The sequence below is a fragment of the Buteo buteo genome, chromosome 12 (assembly GCF_964188355.1).
Source record: "Buteo buteo chromosome 12, bButBut1.hap1.1, whole genome shotgun sequence".
In the NCBI taxonomy this organism is placed as follows: Eukaryota; Metazoa; Chordata; class Aves; order Accipitriformes; family Accipitridae; genus Buteo; species Buteo buteo.
Genome location: NC_134182.1, coordinates 18,624,538 through 18,647,575, shown reverse-complemented (window position 1 = coordinate 18,647,575; position 23,038 = coordinate 18,624,538). Strand labels below are relative to the sequence as shown.

Sequence of the window (23,038 nt, the reverse complement as noted above, 5' to 3'; positions counted from 1 at the left end):
ATCTCTTTCTTCACTGCTTTTTCTGTTGGCTAGAAACAGAGAATCTCTGACTCTTTCCTCTGCAGTTTTTCTGTAAGCCCTTGTTTCAGGCTGGGGAGACACCACTTCTGTCCCAGTATCCCCTTTAGTTAAAGATGGCAGGACAGCCTCCCCAGAATGATTCTGTGGCAAGGGCAAGCTGCCGTGGGCAGCGGTGCCCCTTTTGTACATTAGATATTGTCCCCATCTTCTAATGAAGCAAACCAGATTTTACCTGAATGGAGCAATATGAACAACGGTCTTGCTGCAGTATTTCGATTTTGCGAAGTGTAAAATGTTAGAACAGCAAGAGACTTAAGCAGGCTGATTATCAGTTGTTCAGCACATAAAGGCATCAAACTGCATTAATAACAAGGCATATTGGGATGAATGTTTTGAATGACAATCAGAAGATTAAATTAAATCAGCAAAGATGCGTAAATAAAAGTCGAATGAAAACAGTTCAAGCTGAGTAAATTAAATGAATGGCATGGTCAGGGACTGATTGTAATTTGCAAATGATAGACTCAAACAACAATTGACTGAAGCATTTTCAGATTTTATGCTAATTTAAATTTTATGGAGAACATCAAGTAACACTTGATTTTGGATTTTGATGCATTGTAATAGAAATTTTTTGCTAGTATTTGGGTTTACTACTGTACTGTCTAGGAGAGCCATTTCTTGATCAAATATAAAGATTTTTTTTTTTGTGGACTTGTTTCTTTTCTCTAGCAGAACATTATGAGTATCTTGTTTAAAAAACAACAACAACAACAACAAAAAACAACAAAACACAAACCTGAAAGCATTACTGTGGCTTTTTTTATGATCATACTAAAAAATGCATTTCTTTTTCAGCTGAAAGCTTACAAGTACCTATGTGCTGTCTGCTAAGTGTTTTCATTTATGAGTGGGTGTATACAAATGGACTTTTCTTCCTGCACTTGAAATTTAGAAGTATTATAACAATTCTTTTTAAAAGCACTAAATGTGTACACTTACTATCACATGTATTTTTTGTGAGGTTATTCACTCTTATGTTTGAGCCTTTGCATTTAAGTTTTACGCTGGATACATAACATGAGAAAGATGATGAGAAGAGGGGGGAGAAAGTATGCTGCAGTGTCTGAAATAACTATCATTGAGCTGCAAAGAGACAGAGAAGCTGCTCCAGTTAAAAGTGCTTTGCTTGCAGGAACAACTAGTGATTCGTGAGTAGGTACCATAAAAAAATCTGTATCAAGAAAGGTATGATGTTATGGTACGTGTTAGCATATTTTAAGAAAAATTTTTAACACAATTGAGCACCTTATCTAAACTGTTTAAAATATTTGCTAGGGCTTCTTAGAATAGGTTAGTGTGTTTCAACACAACCAAATAATTTTTCATTCTATGTTATTTTTACCATAGCCATATTATGGACTAAGTATATGGGAATATATGTAGATACATAGGAAAGCATTCTAATTAAATATATTTGTTCAAGCACCACATCAAAACATCCCAAATAAAAACAGAAAAGGATACATGATTTAGCGTCTAGAAGCAATGTAATTCTGCTCAGCTGAAGTAAATTTAGCCCAGGATAAATCAGGGACAACTTGTTTGTGTTTCTAAATACTGTCTATTAGGTTTTGCTTTTATGTAGTCTTTTTCCCTCTTAGCCAAATGGTCTCCCAAGTGCATGGCATCCTTTGATGCTCTGTTTATCTTTCTGGCCCTACTGTTCTAGGGCCACAGGATCTCTTACTTGACGTTCTGCTATCTGACCAAATTCTCTGCCCTCATTCTCAGACTCTTGAGGGTTCAGTTTACACACCATTTTTCTCACTGTAGCTGAAGACACCATGAAGGACAGCTTTTGCTTGCTCTTGCAGCAGCTGGGTTCATTAGCTGTCCAGTCATGTACTGAATGAAGCATGTATACTGCATTGCTTTATAGCATGTAGAAGCACCACAAAGTTTGAAATACCATCACTCAGATTTCCTCATCCTCAATTCTGGCAAGCCCTGCCTCTGTTTTTGGCAACTCAACACAGTGGGCTCATTCATGGGCAGAGCTGTCATAAGTTCATGCCAAAGGGACTTTGATTCTGTGCCCAGCCTTCTCCCAGGGTTCTTTTGGGTTTTTTTGTGTTTGGGTTTTTTTTCCAAACAGGTGAGCCCATCCAATTCCTTCAACTCAGGGCCTAAACTTGAAAGTCTTGGTATCCTTGCTTATCTTTGTGGCCCCCAGCAGAGGTAGGCATTTCTTTTGAAGTTGAGACTTAACCCTTTGCTGTAGTCTTGAGACAGTCAGTAGTAATTATAAGTAGCAGCAAAATTACTCCCCTGAAATACATACATATAGAAGTAGATTGTATGCATTCACACTTAGACATATATCACCTAAATCTAAAAGGCAAATTCTCAAATCAGAGTATAAGTTTAGCAGGATCTTTTTCATTCACAGAGAAAAACTGCTCGTGTTCTTGCTGAAGTAATTGGACCAATTTATCCCTGCCTGATAAAGTCCACGAAATAGAGTTTCTCTCTCTGTGTCCTCTTAAGCAGTTTTTAAAATCACCTGGCTCCTTTGAGGCCCACTGACTTAGGTTCCTTGCTGAGTGATAGCATCTGGTAACTGAAGCTTGCTATTGTCTTAGTGAAGGGATTGCCCTCTGGCCTGATTTAATTCTAAGGGATGAATCAAGTCCTGATTAAATAATGTGATTTCAAGTGCCTCCAGATTGCTTGTTTCTCAACTAATCGCAAAATTTTAACCTGTTCCTCCAGCTAGAAACGGGGAAACCAAAAATATTAACATTTTTCTTACAAGCTGCTGAGATGCCATTTCCTCTCCGTTCACATCTCAGGCTTTGCCTCTGTTAGGTCATTTATTTATATGTCTGTGGCCTCCTACGTAAGCAGCTTCTCCAAAAGATTTGGTCCTAAAATACAATACCAAGCCTAAGAAAATACAAAAATACAGTAAATTATGGAAAGTTAGCAGCCTTGTTTGTGGTGTACGTGTGAAGTAAAACATCTCTGTGCGGTTTCCATGGGAAAGCTCTCTTGTTTTTTGCTTAAATAGGCATTCATGTGTACATAAATGGAGTCTTTAAAGAACATGCAGACACTAAGCCTGGGATTTTATGAAGGAATAGTGCAAATAAAGCTTGCTTGTTTGTACAAATTAAGTTCAGTTGTTGGATGCACTCTGGCCCAATTTCTGTCTGACCCAGTGCTGCTCTGTAGACTTAGGTTATACTTCAAGGAGAGCAAGTCAGGACTAAGTTTACTCTTTTACCCTACATAAATCCACCTACTTGCCATTAAAAATAGCAGGAGGATGGAAAACTGGTATCACAATAAAAAGTTGTTCCAAGTGTTCATATTCTTTTTTTCAAGGTAGCTGATAAAACTGGTTTCTGAATAACATTGTCGTCCCTGGCCATTTACTGGTGTTTGCTGAACATGCTGTTAATTTTCCATACTCCTCAGGGCTCTGCAAGGGTGAAAGCTTAAAAGGACTCAAGTGCTCTCAACTGTATATTGGCTGTTGCTCTGCCATAAGGTCAAGTGCAGCTTAAGATTATATGCAGACACACCTTGTGCAAACTACATGTGTATCACCAGTGCGGCTGCAGGGAAGGTTTGTGCTCAGTGCAAGCATGCTGTGATTAGAAAGTGTCAGGCTGGTGCACTGGGCTATGGCATTTTCAGCCTCATCAATACCTTTTCCTTGATTATCATCAAATTAGAGGATGTGTGTCATGTGAAGGTGCTGGGTGCTATTTGGCTGAAATGGTTGCTTTAAGCTTTAATGTTCCCTTGTAAGGAGAGGAAATACATCTTCTGGTCTAACAAAAAGGTATTTGAAAAAAGGCCACAATTTTTGTGTTGCTGTTTAGACAAACTCAGTCGTAATATGTCAAAGACTTGCTGTTGTATTCAGTATATTTTGGTACCCTAATGATTTTTTTTTTAATACTGACATTAACCAGTTTTTCAACTCATCCTTTTTTTTAAATTATTAAGACACAATTGATATAGCTGTAATTAAGGTAATAAATAATTTGTCATTATTTCGTTTGTATTTCAGTATTTTTCCTGCTTATTTGTAAAAGTAGCAAATTGTATTTTCATGTATTACGTGATTTTCACACGTGTTAGGCATCTTTAAAGAGTAGATTTCCAAAACCTAACTTATTTGCATTCACATATACCCTTCTCAGAAAGCTTTTTTCTCAGCTGTTTCTGGCTCTGTTGCATGTTACCTTAACCTTAAAAAGAAAATTAGAAAAATGAGAGTATGGATCAGAAGTACCAAATGTAGGTACATCATCCTTCCCTACATGTTCACGTCTTTGTCTCTGAACATTTGCAAGGCTCAGAGGATTCTTTCTGGAGAAGAGCAGCAGGGTAGGTACAAACTAAGGGATGAGGTCCTGAGCTGGGTCACTTGTTTGACTCCTTGGTTTTCCATAGTCTCACATCAGAAGCTGAACAAAACTGATTTTCTTGCCTGAAATCAAGTAAAGCTGACATTTTGTTGCTGCTGGTGGGCTGTTTTTCAGAACACAAAAGAGCCAGTACGCTGTGACAGTCATAGCAAGAAGAGATGTGGTGACCCAGCCGTGTGAAGCTTACAAAGAAGTTAATTTGATTTTATAGACCATTAAATCAAAACTCTGATTTTCTGTGGAGTGTCAGCTGATCAGAATTACACATGAAAAGTAGAAAGGCAAATAGAAAAAATTATGTTTTGTTAAAATACTTAATGAATGCATTTGTCCTTGTAATATGTCCTGCAGTTGATTTACCAGCAAACCTTAATAACAAAATTATTTGATAATAAGATATAAGACAGAATAGATACAGCTTTTAATTAGAATTCTTGCAGGATATTGGTGGTTTTGGTTTTTTTTTTTTTTACATTGTTCCTCTGCATACACTATAGAGTACAGTGCATACACATGGTAGTCGCACTTCTTGAGTCATATTTTTCATGTACTTTTCTTTAAATGTCTCCTTGGATAATTAAGTCTGACTCTTAAGTTATGGTATGTTAGTTTCTGACAGGTGCCTGCCAGGGATCTTCAGTGCTGTCATGCATTATGTGGATTTCAGCCAAGACAGAAGGGCCTGGGTATTTGTTTCTGGTCACTTCTCATTAAAGCTTTGACTGTGGGAAAAGAAAAGCAACTATTTAAATGTGAGAAGTATAGCTGCTTTAGGAAGTGCACAGAAATAAAATCTGTTAGGCAACTAGTTTTTCTGTGGTTTTATATAGACATTGTATATATGTGTGAACTGTACATATGTGCATGTCGATAGATAGTAAATATTCTTTCTGCAAAAAAGGATTCTCATATTGACAAGAGAAATGCACAGAAGAGATTGGAGGAGTTGGCTTGGTGGAAGTGGAATATAATAGCACTTTGCTGGAAGACAACTGCTTTGTAGGAATTAAAGGCTAGAATTTAATGTAGGTGGTTCTTAGATAACCAGGGTTAGGTGGTGTTCTGGAAATACTATGATAAACTGTCTGATTTGGCTTCATTAGAGAACTCCATTACACATTTATCAAAGCTGCTAGATCTGTATTAGAGCATGGAATTATAGTTAGGAACTGATGCAAAAAAATGTCCTCCCTTGCTTGAGAGAAAAGGGTAGAGAGAAATATATGGTTTTGGAAGGAGCTGAAGTTTAATAGCCCAGATAAATACTGTTGCTTAATCAATTACAAAATAAACAGCTAAGTAAAAGCAGTAGGTGAGCTCCATGGTCTTGTCTTTTGGGTAATATTTGTAATTGCTCTGTTGAACACAAAGAACAGTCATACTAGGTCAAACTCAACATTCATTTAGCCCAGTATGATGTCTCTAATAGGCAGTAGCCAATGCCTGTGGAAGAGCATGGCAGAGCATGTAGTTGTATTTTCCTGGCACGTTCTACCATCTTCAAGGATTTCTATATCCAGAATTGGTATGTTTCTGTTCAATAGCCCTATCTAGCTTTCCTTCTGTTTGATTGATTTTTGAAACCACATCATAACATCACAAAATTCTGTGTCAAGGCATTGCACAAATAACATGTGGTGTGACGAACAAGCTTTGTTGGCTTTTTGCATTCCTACCTCCTGCTAGCTCCAGTTGTTACCCCCTAGTTCTTGTATGAAAAGAGGCAACAAATATTAATCCGCTGATCCCCTCCATAACCTTTATGATTTTATGAACCTCTTCACATGTCTTCTGTCACCTTTTCTCCTGCTCTGCTCATTCCTTCCTTCTACAGAACCTTTCCATGTTTCTGATCTCCCTTGTCCCACTTCTTTATCCCTTTACTATTTCTGTTGTGTTCTTTCTGAGACAGGGAACTGCATGTTACTCATGATACATTCACCATGTGTTTATATGGTGACACAGTGATATTGTCTGGTTTACTCTCTATTCCAGTTCTAATAGCGTCTGATTTGGTTTTCTGTGTATGACTGAAGGTTACGCTGACATTTTAGCACCACGATCTCCTTACTCTCTGTTTTTCAGAGCCCATGGTTTTTGTGTATGTAAAATTAAGTCTTTCCCTCACATATCTCCCTTTCATGTTTGTCAGTATTGACTTCTCATCCGGTATTTTATCTCCCAGTCTCCCAGTGCTGTAAGAACCATCTGCAGTTCATCATAATTGTGCCTCATTTTTGCTTCCCTGACTAAATTGTTAGCTTTAGCAAACTTTGCCATCTTCTTTTGCTCACTTTCGCAGGTCATGCAGGAATATGTTGAACAATACAGGTCAAAACACCCATTTCTGTGCGGTTCTCAGGTGACTTTACCCTAATTGTACTCATCATTCATTCCTCTTTATTTTTCTTATCTTGACCTGCTATTTATCCACTCATGGATCTTTTCTCTTGCTGTGGTAATTCAGTTTTTTAAAAGCCTTTGAAAGACATTTCCAAATGCCTGTAGGAAAATTGAGCAGTGTGTGTCACTTGAATCTTTCTTGCCCACATGTTTTTGGTACCTTAAGAAAAGACGACATTTGTGAAGCATAAGTTTGACTCCTACCCAATATACTATATTTACTCAAGCCAACTAATTCTGGGCTTTTTATTAATTTATGGTTTCTTATAACAGTCTCTACCAATTTGTAAGGTATGGACATGGGATTTACTGGTCCACCGTTCCCTCTATCCTCCCAGACCTTTTTTTAATTGAGATCACACTTCTCTGGTACCAAGCTGTTTTAAGCAGGAGGTTACAAGCTATTTAACTTTCTCACACCTGAATTTCTCTAGAACTTGGGTGTGAATATCATCTGGGCCTGCTGATTTGCTTGTGTGTGTCTTGTTGATTTGTTCGTTACCTTTTTGGCTGACATTTTTGTGTGAGTCAGATCTTTCAGTACATCCCTTGTAAAGCAGGGTGCTGGTATGGCAGCCTCTTTAAGCACCTCTGCAGTGTACTTGGATGCAAAAATAATTTCATTTATTCTTTGTGACTTTACTTATTCTGAGTGTTCTTTTTACTTTTTGACCAGCTTTTGTACTGTTTGACAAGTTTTTACTTGGAGGACCACAGCTAATTTGTTCCTCAAATTAATTTTTTATCTGCATAACTCTGCTTTTACCTGTAAGTGTTAAGGTTTGTTTCTCTCTGTTTTCCCCATTTGGAGAGGTCTCTGACCTTTTAAGAATTTCCTCTTACCTCTAATAGCAAACATATATCTTTTAAATAGCAAAGAGAAATAACTTCTTCAGTATGTTTTATATAATCACAGATGTGTGGCATCTCATCCCTTTCCTTCTGACTGGTTTGTCCTAATGAATATCCAAGGAGTTTTCTTTTATGTTTTGGTATGTTGCCTTCGGCCCCTGTTGATAAGTGATCTGCCAAAGCAAAGCGGATGGCATGATGAAATCAGTACTTTCAGCTGGAAGCAAACTTTGTTTTCAGGGATGCCGGTTGTCAGACTGGTTAGGGATGCATCTGTGGTATAACCCTTCATTTCTGCCTCTGAAGTACAGTTAAGGGATTCAGTAATCTCTTAAAGATCATTCAAATTCTATTATTACTTCTGTGATCTCCTCTCTTCTTGAATCTCTACACTTGTCTTTCCTTACAAGCCTCACTCCTGAATGTGGTTTTGCCCAGTCTTTTCTGCTTTCTGCTACTTCTTGTATCGTCCCTACTTTCCCCCCTCCTTATTTCATCACATTCTTCACCCTGCCTTTTATAGTTAGAGGAGGTTCCTAGTTGTATCTTGTCTGGCATTGACTCTCCTTCAAATCTACTAAATGATTTGCTAAATAATTGCTCTCCAACTGCAGAGTTCAGCGTGCGCTTATGTAGCCTAGATAGGAGGAAATAAGTGTCTTGAATAAACACTATCTGTTTAAGAAGTTAACCTTTACCTGGAGTGGAAAAATATGGCTATGGCACTTGAGCAAATAGGAAAAATAGAGCAGGCTTGTCACACTGTAGCTCATAGGACTGGAAATTTCCTGTGAATTAGCACTGTATTTAAAAAGACTTAATTTTTCCATGATGGCCTTGGAATGTCATTCTCATGATCCACTGGTAAGGAAGTGGAGTGACCATGCTGTGACAGAGATATTCCAGTGCCCCCTTCACAGACACCCGCTACCCTGGGACTGAGTAATCCCCGAGGGGAAAATGGAAGTTAAGAAAGGAGAAGCAGAATTTGCTATGATCTAAGACCACAAGCCTTCATCTGACTGAAGCAAATCTATTTATGTACATTGTGGAGAAGGTGAAGGAAGTTAAGTGTTTCTCTCTTAAACTGGCAAGCCAAAGGCTTTGTTTCAAAACAAGAGGTTCATTTTGCTATGTGTGCTTTGGGACACTTAGACCTACTGTGTCTGTGCAATACACCTTTGTAAATTCCCAAACATCCATAGTGGAAACCTGTGAGAGAATAAATCCCAGAATCTTGATTTCCACATGATTCAAAAAAGTTGCTTGCATAGTTACTGGCCTTGGTCTATATGCACTGATTATGTCCAGTAGCTGTAATTTTTATCTGTAATTGTCAGTAAAGGTCCATGCATTTGGTAGCATGTATATTGTTGGAACCAAACTTACCATCTTTTGCAAAGTGATGACCCTACTTATGCTGTTGCTTTAAAATAAACATTAATTGCCAGCCTACGTAATGATCTACAGTCCTGGCTCCACAGCAGTTCCCTAGAGCTCCCTTCCTTTTTATTTTGCCTTTAGTCAGGTTATTATATTTATGGTTGTTTTGTGATTTGGACAAATTGTCGAGATTCATTTCACTTTATGGTAAGTTGGGTAGCAAAGTCATCTTAATTTTTACAACAGAGCTATATTGAATTCTTGACTTTATTTATAAAATCAATTGATATCATAGTTTTTTGGAACTGGCACACAGATGTATAACCAAATGAAAACTTAATTTTTATTTCTGTTTGCTTTGGAGTAAAGCCACCTGTTATTTCTGCAATCAGCAAACCATTCAAAAACGTGTCTAAATATAACCATTTTTTGTACCTTTCTCTGTGACTTGAATCAAAAATGGTAATAACTCCAACAAGAACTTCTGGAGGAAAAAGGCATTGTTAATAAAATACTGAAAACAGCTCTTAGACATGAGTGAATTTTAATGTTTAAACTTGAGATGTGTACTTAGTTTCACTAGTTCTACTACTTCTGTTTCCTGTTATGGTTTTGGTAGCACATGTTTTGTTTTGCTTTTAATTTTGGAGATGATTTTATGTCATGTAATATTATGAACTGAGCTGAAGGCAACAGTATTTCTTGAAAACTTGCATTTTGATGGCTGCCAATGGCAGACCTCCAGCTCTCTTGATGCTTGATTACTGTCCTGTCCATCAGCCTGGCTGCACAGTCAGTGCATTGGGTAGACTGGCAGGTAGAAGTGGGCAAGTTTACTAAACTCCTTGTAGGTAAAACACAGCAAAAGGAGGTAGAGAGAAATACTAGAAGAGGAAGAGAGATTATGTGATGAATTTGTTTGGCACCCAGAATAAAAATTGCCAGCAGCATAATGGCATTGTGCACTGACTCCTTTGTGTCTTCAGCCAGTTACAGTAGCAGTAATTTAAGAACTATTGTCTTGCTGTTGTATAAACACTTCAGATGTTTGCTTGACATCACCAGTTTTGGAGATGTATAAAATGGAGAACTGTGTAGACATTGTGTTTCATATAAAAGCAAAATATTTGCTATAGATAAAGCTGCCTAGTAAGGAAATTATAAACCACATCCCAAAGAGCATACCATCAAGAAGCTTAGTTTAGAAACATGAATGCGTGCCAAGTATCATTATGTATATTTGAAGTGATAAAGAAATCCTGGAAGGTACCTTTTATCATTCTGCTGCTATGCTTGTATAAGTTTTAGTGATGTTCGGGTTTGAATGGTGGTTTAGAAATACTGCTGCCTCCTGAATGCCTAATGCATGCCATAATAGTCCTGATTTTCATTAGCTCCTGAGCCTTTGCCACTTGGAGCCTGGCCTTGTTGTGGGCCTGCCTGCTACAGCCTGATTCCAGCCATGCAACCGAAAGTTAGAGTGCTGAGAACTATTTGTCACTTCAATTGTTATTAATATCTTAGATCTGGAGAGAATGTTAATTTGTTTTAACAATCATTTTCTCCTAATAGAGGTGTTGTAAAATGTCTAGCGGAGAATTAATCTCCTGTTACCCCATAGTTATCCCAAAGCAGGAGGCTGGGTTATTCTGCTCTGTGTGAGTGCTCATGTATCTTTAGCCTGGTGAGGAATGCTGTGGAAGGGCCTGTGAATAAATAGACAATGTGGTTTGCCTAATGGAAATATGTTTTTAATGCATTATATGTAGTAAAAATAGCAAAGAGGTTTAAATGTCTCATGTTTGAGTTTACAAGGAGAAACTATAGAATCGTAGAATCATTTAGGTTGTAAAAGACCTTCAAGATCATCGAGTCCAACCATCATCCATGCCCACTAAACCATGTTATGGAGTACCCTGTCTATGCACTTTTTGAATACCTCCAGGGATGGTGACTCAACCAGTTCCCTGGGCAGCCTATTCCAATGTCTGAAAAGAATGGGCTTTCAGTAGTTTCCACACTTTTACATTCAGCCCTTGTTAAACACAAGGTGTAGAGATGCAGGAGGAGGGTATAACCATCTGTAAAGGACCTAATGAGCACTCATATGGAATATGACCTAGATACATACCCACTATTGGAATTAATGTAACAATTTCTTAATTTAAGTTCCTTTTGTTAATTAGTACTAATCATGTTGAATTAGATAGCTCCTGACAAACGGAATTTAAAAAGAAAACAATTATATATAAAAAAAGAAAGGTTTGCATCTTTGATTTTGTTCGATTATAAATAAACAGCAAATCCTGGAGAGTTTGGAGAGTTATGGTAAATATCTTCTACACAGGAGATGAATTATTAGGGGTTCCATGAAGCCAACCAGCTGGCTGTGCTTGCATAGTCACAGGAGGACAAATTCTCTTGTCTGGCACCCAAAAGGGATTGTTGTAGGTGTTCAGTATTTTCAAAACAATTTTCATTGTGTCAAAACAAGTTGCAGCAGGAACATAAAAATACAAAGGCATGCTACATATGTATGTATGCTCCGTGCAAAAATACTGTATACTTCAAAAAGTGAATAATCAGATGACATTGATAAAGCCTGGGAGGAGCTCTTTTATAATTCTAATATGGCTATGCTGTTGAAATAATTTATATAACAAGATTTTATTGCAAGGTGTCAGCATAATAATACTAGTCTGGGAGGAATAGGTCAAAGACCTGAAGAAGCCTCAGGCTGTCCTTTACTCTGACCTACGCCCTTCTTAGTTCCTGTTTTCACCTAGTTTAATTGGAAGAGGGGAGAACGTTGCTGTCCTAACTAATTCATGAAGATCAGTCATCTCTGGACTAGATATTTTTCTGTCAGCTTTCTGTGGATTTGAAGAAACTTGTAGATGTCTTGCAGCAGTTCCTTTAGGGTGTAGAAGGAAAGAAATATGGGATGCAAAATGATGCAAATCCTAGAGTTACAGCTCCTCTAAAAGAAATGGACAGCAGTTGGGGCAAATGCCTGGGATTCTTAGCTGTATGTAATACAGCTAAAAGGGATACAATTCAGTCCTCACCTCAGTCCCGGGGTAAATAATAGCATTTGCAGAATACTCAAACTCACTGTTAATCTGCTGGACAATTCAGACAACAGAGGACTGCTGAAAAGGGTGTCCTAGCTACAGACCCTACTCCAGAAGACTTGAAAGGGTTACGTAGAACTATTCAGAGATCCCCATGACTACACGAGTGCCTGCTTAAGTCAGATCTATTAGCTTGAAAAAGTTGAGGAAAAGAACCCCACATTTTCCTGTATGCCTTGCCTAGAGTAGGAGAAAAGGGATGTATTTATCAAATATACTAGCTACTATGATTTTGAATACAATAAGGTTGTTCTATAATTAGAGGCTAATATTTTCAGAATTAAACCATAGTCACAGTAGATACCTAAACCTTTTTACAAGAATGAATTAGAATATTTAAATAATGGGTAGTATTTAAGAATAAAGTTTGCTCTCAAAGCCAATAGTAGGAAAAAAATGCAAGTACAATAACCTGAGTCTGTCTTCTGATGAGAGGTAATACAATACATGTGCCACATGCGGTGATAGAAAGTAGTGACAGCCCATGTGTCTTTGTGAAAAGATCAAGATTTTGGCTTAAGGGCTTTCATTTCCCAGTAAAGAATACACTGTATTAGTAATAGACATGTTGCTATACAGCTAACTATACTTGATGTGGACCATCAGGATTACTTCATCCCCCTTCTTTTCCTCAAATCATCTCTTGATGGAAAAGGCACTTGAAACTCCCACATCTTGAGCTGAAACATGAAACATATGAGTGCAAACAGGGCTAGCATGGATTAATTTGAGATCAGTGTGCTGAAAAACTTGGCACTCTTGAACTGAGAAGTTTAAGGGTCATCTATTTTGTGAATGACTTAGGAAGATGATTCATCACCCCATGATGAATGTCCTTGTCCCAGACACAAAAAGCAGAAATCTCATTGGTATAGCATTTTGTAAACTTTTTTCCTTATGGAGTTTGAATCTCTATGTTCTGCTCTGAATTTCCCACATGAAGATTTTAAGAGAAATAGAAACACCTAGACAACTCTTCTAACTTTATTACACAATAAGTGGTAACTAGAACACCATTGTATAGTTGGCTATAGCACCAGTCAAGCAAAAGCAATAGCAGAAAGCAAATGCGTTACAGCATTAGAATGCTTTCACCATAAATATATGTGATGGTGTTTGATAGGAGATCGCAGCAGCTACATAATTTAAAATCTTTGCAGATTTTCAGCATAGGAATCTGAAGGCAAAAAGTATTATCAAATGGTCAATGAAGATTTTCTACCAACTACATTTTAAAAACCCAGCACCGAGTTATACTGGAAAAAACATTACAATTAGAACAAAATTTCACAAAAGCATGTGAATTCTGAGTCAAGTATGTTTTAAGCGCTGCAAACCCACACGCTAGGATTTAGACATATATGGGCTTCTGGAGACCTTGTACCACAGTCAATGTTTTATATCACTAGAAAACATGTAAACAACGAGCAATCCAATTCTACCTTCTTTTAGATACTTACCATTTGCAATAGCAAGACTTTCTTTTCACTGGATAATAAGGTGAATGAAAGATAAGTGCTTTACTGTCAGCAGATGTCCTTGAGCGTAGCACCTGAAATACAATGTACTGTTATCAAGTGTATGTAGTGGTTAACTACAGCAAAATGTGGGGTTTTTTCTGGAGTGGTGAAGAAAAATTTCCATAGAAACCCCATAACTTGCTACCTTGACCTTGGAAAATGACCATTTGAGGGAACAAATCAAATAGACAAAACCCAATAGATTCTTACAGTAAGACACTCAACAAAGAGTTAGACGTATGCCTGTATGAGTATCAAGATTGGCACCCACTCTAAGCTGAAAAGAAAACAACTCTTTAAACACTGTTTAAGCTAAGATATAAACCATTACAAGAGGGATGCAGAGCCATTGTACTCAACACTCACACAAAGAATATCTGTGGACTTCGTACAGACCAGTTTCTCTGTACTTGAAGAAGCATTTTATGCGGTTCTTGTGAGCTTGGTGTAAGGTCAGTGTGACACAGACCAATCAAGAACATGGTAAAGCAGGAGAAAGAAGGAACTCCGCATTTCCCAGAAAGGAGAAAAAGCATTGATCAAAAACTGATTTCTGCCATATGACACAGCCTAGAGAAACCCTAGGTCAGGTTAGCTTTCTGCATCTTCAGTGTAATTCAACAGGTACCCAAATTACTGAATTTTTTTTTAATAACAGTTTTCAAGCTGAAAAGCATACCTAGTGGATGTAAATAATAATTTCAAAACACTTCTGAGCTACTTGAAAGTATCATGTGGCAAAGTGTCTGAAACAAAAAAAATCGAGATATTTTTATGTGAATTCCTGTGTTGTAGCACAGATGAAAGTTATTGAGGGTGTAGATTTGTGTGAATAGGGTATGAGAAAAGAATCTTTATCCAAAGTCCATGTTTACATTCCCTGTTTCTCTGCGCATGTATGTACAGGTTGCTGGAGTATGAGTGTTTCTCTCAATTTAAAACCTTTCTAAAAGGAATAGTATTCTATGTGATGGAGGTCCTTACCATCCAGTCTGTAACAGAGTATTATCCTTTAGAAAATTTTATATTTCTTTTAAAGTTATTTCTTGTAATCCATTGTGACATATGTCCATGTCATGTTTGTATTTGTGTGGAAACATGTACGCTTTGACCTCAATGCCAGTTGGTTGATAGATGAAACTTACTCACTCGGCCAGTAATTGGTGCTTATTCTTTTCTTCCTTACTGGTAAACTCTGCAGGGGAGAAAAAATGTCAGAATTTCCGTTTCACAGGAAATTCAAATATTTTAACATATGGTTTTGTCCCAAAAATTCAGATGAAAGGAAAAAGTTCTGAAAAAAATTTTGCTTTGAACATGTGAAAAAAATGCAGCTAATATGACACTATCATGCATCTGCTAGCAGTAGCACAATGCCTCCTGGAAGCAGAAATTGTCATGGTTCTTCATGGTACATCATTCTTCATGGACTGGGTCCTTTGAAGAGGCTACTTCTGCTCTTATGTTTATACTTAACGACCGGGGCCTTGTCTATGTGACTAGATACATCGTCTCTGAGATGTTGGATCGCAGATAAGGAGGTTAATATCAAACTCACTGTTTATGCTCAGTTCTACAAACCAGAACATCTCTTCTCAGATCAAGCCAAACTGAAGTACCTCATTCTTTTCCTTCTTTTCCTCATGAAAACTCAGTGGTTTTTCCACAGAAATGCAAGCAACTGGGTAAAAATGTAATTTTCCATTGAAACAGTCACATGATTTAAAAAAAAAAAAAATTCCAGCAAGCTCTAATAATGAGTAATGTCTTTGCTGCCTGTTCTACTCCATATATACTCAAAATAAGTCTTGTTGCTTTTATACACTAAACACTTGCCATTCCCTCCCTATATGCAGTGTTCGTTAATATCAAAGCAGTTTAACCTCCCTTCTCCTACTTCCTCATCTTTCCTCTTTGGTCTATTGCATGTGCTGTAGCTGATACAGTCCTATCAACTATACTGTGCTTTTGGATCTCTTTGCAGGATCTTTTTTGTTTTAGTTTGGGGTTGGGGGGTGATTTATTTTTTGTGTGTGTGTGATGAACCATAATTTTCCAAATGTTTTTTCCAAAATTTCTTTAATCTCAGATACCTAGGATGTGTGGGAGAGGGGCAGAAATGGAGGAACATATCCTGGGTAAATATGTGGTACTACATTTGCTTCAGTCTGGACAAGACCACAAATGATAAGGGCAAACTTCAGCATGTACTTTAAAGTATGGAAAGAAAAAAGTAGACATTTACAAATTATGAAGTACTAATGGAATTTTTGTAGTGAATGGAACATCGCCAAGATGTTCATATGAACTACCAGTGAAATAACATCCTCTTTGAAATAGTACATCTGATCAGAATGTAGGGAGGTGTTAGATTTAGTTTTGCAGCAAAGGATACAAGCTCTACTGCAGAAATCAGTGAAAAGAAAGGATGCAACTGTAGATAAAGATGGTGTGGGAGGGTGTATGTGGTATCAGAAGCATTTGTTCTGAAATTTACCTAACAGAAAAGTCATTGAAATACAATGCTGTAAGTGTGGTTTTAATACAAAGCACAGAAATTCTATAAAGTTCAAAAGAGGAAGAAAACATAGGAAAATACTTCTGCTTATATCCCATTTAATGTGATTAAGAATTTTTGCAATTTAGGAAGAGGGAAGTTTTAAGTAACGTTTATCAAGTCAGTAAGAAGAGCGTGTGCATGGAAGAGAGTCTGCAGAGAAGCTATCAAAGGGGAAGGAAGAAACTACTTAAAATAAGCAAGCAGAGGAAATGTAATTAAATGTTAGGACAGATAATGCAAGGAGAAATAAAAGGATCCTGGCATTGACAATGTGCAAGTGATATTCCTTGAGCTAGCAAAATGATGTAGAGCTGTCTGGGACATAAAGAGGCTACAGTTTCAAAGGTATGCTATAAAAACACAAATACAAAAGTGGCATTCAACTGTTAAGATCAGATGACAGGTGTACCTTCTCAGCTGGTTTATGTATGCGTATGTGCCAGGATGAACAATCACTTTTGTGGCATGATTATGAGGGCTGCTTTCTGAATTTTGATTCAATAAATCAAAGTGTATTCTGTAAATACACAGCACAATCTGTGTATGCTACAAAATGTGTGTGCTGGTTGTCCTTTTCTTTTCCATTTCTGGGCTCAGCTTCTCAGTACAGAAATGCTTTTACTTTCCATTGTTCTTTTAAACTTTGGATGGTATCTCATGTGTGTTTACAGCTTCTGTACAAAAGTTGACTGCAGCTATCTGTTAATTAAATTGCTAGGCACAACTTCACAAGAGAGGGGAGCATTCTCTTTTGTGATCTTGCAACTATGAAACACATACCATGATTATGGAGATGATCAGCATATGTTTGCTTCAGGAGGTATACCAGTAGAGAGATGGGTAACAATGTGAACATAACTGTAGCTATTCTTACTTCAGTTTTGGCTGGTTTTGGGGGTTGGGGGTTTTTATGGTAGGGAGAACAGGAGGAGGTTCTCCTTGCATAAAAATTTATAAAGATCAGTGATAAGAACAGAAAACAAAATGTTTAAAAAAAAAAATAGAGAAAGTGAAAGTTTGGTGCAGAAAGTAGTAGGGCGAAACCAAAGGCAGAATGATGAAGCAGCTTCTAATATAACTTGCAAATAAAGGGTATAATTGGGATACATAAAATATGTTTAGTACACAGTTGAGTATTTCAGTGCAATAAACTCAAAGGTAGAGTTCGCACTCAATTTTCAATCCTTAGATCAGCTCATTTTATAGATTTATGAGTCATTTGATTCTTTTTAAAGAAGACAGACTAAGATCCAAAATATACAAAGCACATCTTAACTTATAGAATAATGTTCTGACTTTCAAAGTCTAATAAAAGGAATTACAATTCATCCAAGGTGTTAGTATTTATTTGCTACATCTTATGTAAAGTACTGCCATCAACAGTGACTCTGTATCGCATCAAGGTTTCTGTAAGGAGACAGATAAAGAGCTTATCTCCTGCACATATTCTGACTTCTCTTCATGATTTTCCTGCTCCATTGACTTGTCTGTCTTTGGGCCTTTGGTACCACATGTGAAGCTTTCTTCAGCATGGCGGGGGGGTGGGGGGGGAACTTTTTATCCCAGAAACATGGTGAACATCAACTGCATCAAAAAGTCCCAGTTATAAAATACTGCAGGCAGTGACATAGCCACACTTGTGGGTCATCTAAGTGTTTCTCACTTTTACAGCCATTCAAAGATTTATTTTCCAGTGCATAATACAGTTTATCTCTGGAGCTTTGCATTGGATAAAATATGGCTGGTCCATCAGGCTCTTCTGACAGTGTCAAGTTACTGATGTTGACCGCATTAAGAGGTCAGCGGTGAGGACACTGAAGAAAGAAGTACGTCTGGGTTTAGAAAGCTGAAGTGTATGGATCTGCTGCATACTAAAAACTTGTAAGAAAAACACTACCCATTTATGAGATCTAGTAATGGATTGAGCATGGTAACATTATGCTTCTCTGTTAAAACCTTGGCTATATAGATGCACACACCATGTTCTAAGTTTACTCCTTCCTAACCATGCATTTTCTTTTTTTCACTAGGGCATATTTCAAAACGTTTGTCCCTCAGTTCCAGGAGGCAGCATTTGCTAATGGGAAGCTTTAGGCAGCCTTGGGCGTGGAGATAATACTGGACAAATCCTTCAGTCTGCGTGTGTCAGCCCACAAGAAGAACGCTTGGAAATGGGTTGGACTGTCTTGATAGGTGCATTCTTGCCTCTGAAATGGTTTTGGTAGCTTCATTTTTTTGTCAGATTTCTGAAACGGAGACCTCACTGGCATGCTTAAAACTGAATATTTGATATTCGTCCTGTCCCTTTGCCTCTGCCACCACCATTCCTTTATATATCTACTGGATTAAATTTAAAAGGGAGTGTTTTGATGTGATAACATTTTCTTGTGCCAACAATGTCCTCTATGTTATGCCTTGTTTCCTTGTCTTCAGATGGTGTAAATTGGATTTATTTTTTTTTCCCCATGGAAATACAATCTAATTTGTATATTTAGTTAATATTTTCAGCTTATCCTAAAAAAATATAAAACTGTCGTGTGTACCAGGAATGCCTAATGGACTGTACAGTGTCATATTCTGCCTTGGAGGTTTGTGTCTTGCTGTGGTTGTTACTCTCACAGGTATGGATATGAGTTGCACAGTTCAATTCTCAGTGCCTTTCAAGTTGGTCTGATATTAGTGTGGCAGGGTGTTGGAGATTTTTTTTTTAATATTTCAGTTGAAAGCTCATCTTTTATGAAATGCTATGCATTTATGCTTTGTTTTTATTTCCAGTTGTACAATTCTGGTGTTTTTCTAACGAGCTCCCCTTGCCATTATGAAATAGTTCTACTTCTTTAGTACCAATATAACAAGAATATATGTGTTAGTACCAATATAACAAATATGGTACTAATATATTAGTACCAATGTAATGAAATAAAGCTCTTTCATAGATGTGTAATTTTTCCAGGTAAGATAAATACTGCTAAGAAGCAAACTTTCAACAAAGGAATGAATGATGTCTTGGAAAACAACTGATGAAAGAATATAGGGCTATAGGTATTTAGCTTAATGCTTAAGTTCAACATGTCTTCTCAGAAATAATTTTAAGTCTATATAAGTGGAAATATTAGATTCCCTAATTCTGAAATGCCAAATGCAAAATCCCACCTATTCATCCTTTCTTTCATGCTTGTGTCAGGCGCACCATTTGGGGCTAAGTGTCATGATGTCACTTCCCAAATTAATTTGTAAATAGACCAGGGTACTTTCCAGTAAGGAGTAAAATTAACAGTGTATGTTGCTTATAAATGGCATATGGAAAATGTGCCCTACTTCTGCTAAATATAAGGAACTAAATGAATAGTATGCAGATGATACAGTGGCACTGGAAGACATTTAGTTTGAAATTATTCACTATAGCACCACTATCTGCATATGCGATGAAATACCATCAAAATACTTGATTGGCAGTATTCTCCTACCCTTTCTAAAATTTGTTATTTTAGATTAAAAATAGTGCTTTCCATGGGAATGTCCACCTAGAAAATGTGGATGGGTTTTGAGCAGTGAAGCTTAATAATTAAGAATTATGCAAATAATTTGCCTCTAGAAACAACAGGTATTTTTAGCTAGTTGATAGGCAGAATTTTGGTTTATGTTTAATACTGAAGGTCTTGGCTGGAAATTAAGCTGCAAACAAAATCAGAAGCCTTATTGCAACTCTACAGAGGAGGGGGCATATTTTGTCCTGTGACCCATCCCCTTGTGACTCTTGCTGCATTATCTGAGGGCTGTAAATAGCTCCAAAGGTCTGAGCCCGATTTCCGTTGATGGAGGCATTGCATTAGGCTTTTGCATGTAAACCAAGACTTAACAGCAGATGTGAAGGATAATGGTTTTATGTGAATAGCAAAGCCACACACACATATTCAACTCTTGTGAATGGGGTGGGAGGAGGATAGCTAATGAAAAACATTTGTTCTCATAGTGTTCAAAATCTTATAGAAACAATCTCTAGCCATCTTCAAAAGGTAAAAACCAAACACTCAAGTTGCATCAGTAGATTCCTGGAGTCTTACATTTTGTACCCTTGTGTTTGATTCAGTGTTGTAGTGATTGCCTCAGGACATAGTGTTTGCTTTATATACCTGATTGTCCAAGTGGCACCAGTTGGGTTTTTTTTATCTTTTCAGAAGTTACCATGATTCAAAGGCTAGCAATTGCAATATGTTTCGAGAAGAGGTCCAATCTTCATAATTAATAAGTATTTTCAACCAAAAATGCATTAGCTCAGTCCTAGTAATTTTGGACAAAGGACTGCTTTATTATCGAAGGACTAAGAGTTTTAGAAGCCATGTAAGAAAAGTCTTTGAGGATATAGAAAGCCTAAACCAGCAATTCCTTATATTGAATTCAATAGTTGCACCAACTTTTCACTAGCATATATGGAAATGAAGCAATGGTTTCAGTCTAGTTTTACATCATGCTACAGCTGATGGTATTTTGAAAAAAAGAAAAGAAAAAGGTAGAGAAGTTTAGAAACCAAATTGTTTGTGTTTAAGATAAAGTCTGCAAGCCTATCAAATTTTAGATTAGAAGAAAAGGCATTTTTCTTACACTTAATGAACATTTTCTTTTTTTCAAAGCCACCCTGTACTCTTTGACCTGCACAGTATTTTATAGAGCCCTTCCTGATAGTTCTCAGAAGAAGGTATTGGGGGTGTTAGCACTACAAATGGGGTACTGGAAGGAGAAACATGGAAACAAGTGAACTCTTCTCTCCAGAAGGAGGATTACCATATAAATACTACATTGGAAAAGAGAGTTAGTTTGAATATTTTTATATCAAATCAAGTATTTGTTGAAGGCATTTAAATTAGTCACAAAAGTTGTAATCTAGTAAGTTGGAGTCATTTCTCTTATCTCCTGTTTTGTGATAATATCCGTTGTGGCCAGTTTAATGGCAATGAGACTTTCAGCTCTTTCTTTCCTATTACACGATATACGCAATTGAAAGGAGCAGTCAGACCTAGGCTAGTTCCTTTGGTTTATGAGAACCACAAAACATAGGGGAAAAACAGCAGTGCTACAAACATATCAAAAAGTCTAAATTCTATTCTGTCATAATTTTGATTGAAAGAATACAGTAAGTCTTTAGTTACTATGCCCCATTAATGTACAATTTTCCGAAAGTCCTTAAAGTGCAAACTTACAGTCAAGCCTTTATTCATCTGCATATGTAATCCACTGTGCTAGAAGCAATACCAATTCTTTCAGATTCAAATTTAGACTTTCTGTGAAGTTGCTGGAGAGACTGGACAAACAGCTGGAAGAATAAATAAGAGTTAACTATATCATACGTAGTTTAGCCTTCATTGATCTTTCTGTTGTACTAGTCATTGCTTTGTTGATCAACATGTTTCATTTGCTGAATCAGCAGCAGTTTTGGTATCATCAGTATCCTTGAACATCCTCCTATTCATAGACAGAGCAGACCTGAGTCAGTTTTTGAGAAGAAGTCATTGCTAGAATTAGCGTGGATCTCCTACACATTGTTAGACCCTCACTAGGCATGTTTCTCTGTGTGTTTCCTTTCTCATCCTGTCTGGCACTTGCAGCAGTAAGCATCTTTGGTGAATCAGCTGGAAGACAGGATTTAGCAATGAAGTGCAGTACCTTAAGTGTTACTTCAGGTGGTTTTACACAGAGACTTCTTACTTAAGAAAGAGGAGAATAAGTCTGAGTAGTCTCCATCGAGCAGTGTCCCCTAATACAACGCTGGGGGTTTAGCAGAGGTCAAAAACCTGACTAAGTAGTGAGTAGGGACTTCTGCTTAGACATCCTTCTATGTCAGTACCCTTAACAACCAGAGAAGCAGCAGGTGGTAGAAGCCCCTAGTAGCATGTGAGGGTCACCCCTGGAGGTCTAAAATACGTTTCTAATACCATGTATACACAGCAGCGATCCATGGAGATGAAGGGGTAAGTCCTCTGTCAGTGGAGAAGGAGAGTTTCTCACCTTTCCAGCTTTGTGAGAAAGGCGTGCTGCAAGGAGGTAAAAAGCTTTGGACACGGCTTCTGACCATGACTGTTAATTACAGGGTGCTGTCCCTGCCCTGTGAAGCAAATGAAGTCTGTGACCAAACTGACTGCCAGTGAACGCTCTTCCCTTAAATTACTATGTCTCTGTAATTGATGTATTGTAACGCTTATTAAACCTAAAGGTTACACTTACTTCTTAAATGTTACTGAAAATCCCTTAAGTCATCTCCTTTTCAGTTTTTATTTTCAGGTGTCTGTAATGTTCTGGGACAATTTTGTTTCATCCTTACTAGTTACTGCTATTTTTAGCAAATTTGAGGTTTATGCTTTAACAAGGCAACAAGGTGTGTGCTGGCATCTTATGGGCTTACATTAAATAGAGAATTATTTGCTGTAAAAATAATTAGTAGAAACTGTTTTTTATTTACTAAGCCAAGTATTGTATTCTCCACAACAGAACAATACTGAGGAAAGGCTCTGTTGTTACCCAGAACAGAGAGGATAATCATGCTGATGGCATTGGATACACTTTTTTGCACCAAATCTGGTTTGATTTGCATCTTAGCATCAGCAGGGGGAAAGTGTATTCTCCTTTTCTGAAGGAAGCTTGCACCTAAATAAGCCATTGATCAGGCTATATCTTTTCCTGTTTGTACTTTGAAACAATAGGGTTTGTCCCTGTGGGCAAAGCCAG

General features: G+C 37.4%; 1 protein-coding gene across 4 annotated transcripts in view; it reads left to right on the top strand.

Moving 5' to 3' along the window:
• BABAM2 (BRISC and BRCA1 A complex member 2) overlaps positions 1 to 22,747 on the top strand; it is a 180,604-nt gene extending 157,857 nt beyond the window's left edge. For all 4 annotated transcript variants that reach the window (XM_075042888.1, XM_075042885.1, XM_075042886.1 and 1 more), the window contains one exon: positions 18,349 to 22,747. In XM_075042888.1, the coding sequence (XP_074898989.1) occupies positions 18,349 to 18,412 (64 nt within the window). In that variant the 3' untranslated portion in view covers positions 18,413 to 22,747. The remainder of the gene's footprint in view (positions 1 to 18,348) is intronic.
• The last annotated feature ends 291 nt before the right edge of the window (positions 22,748 to 23,038 follow it).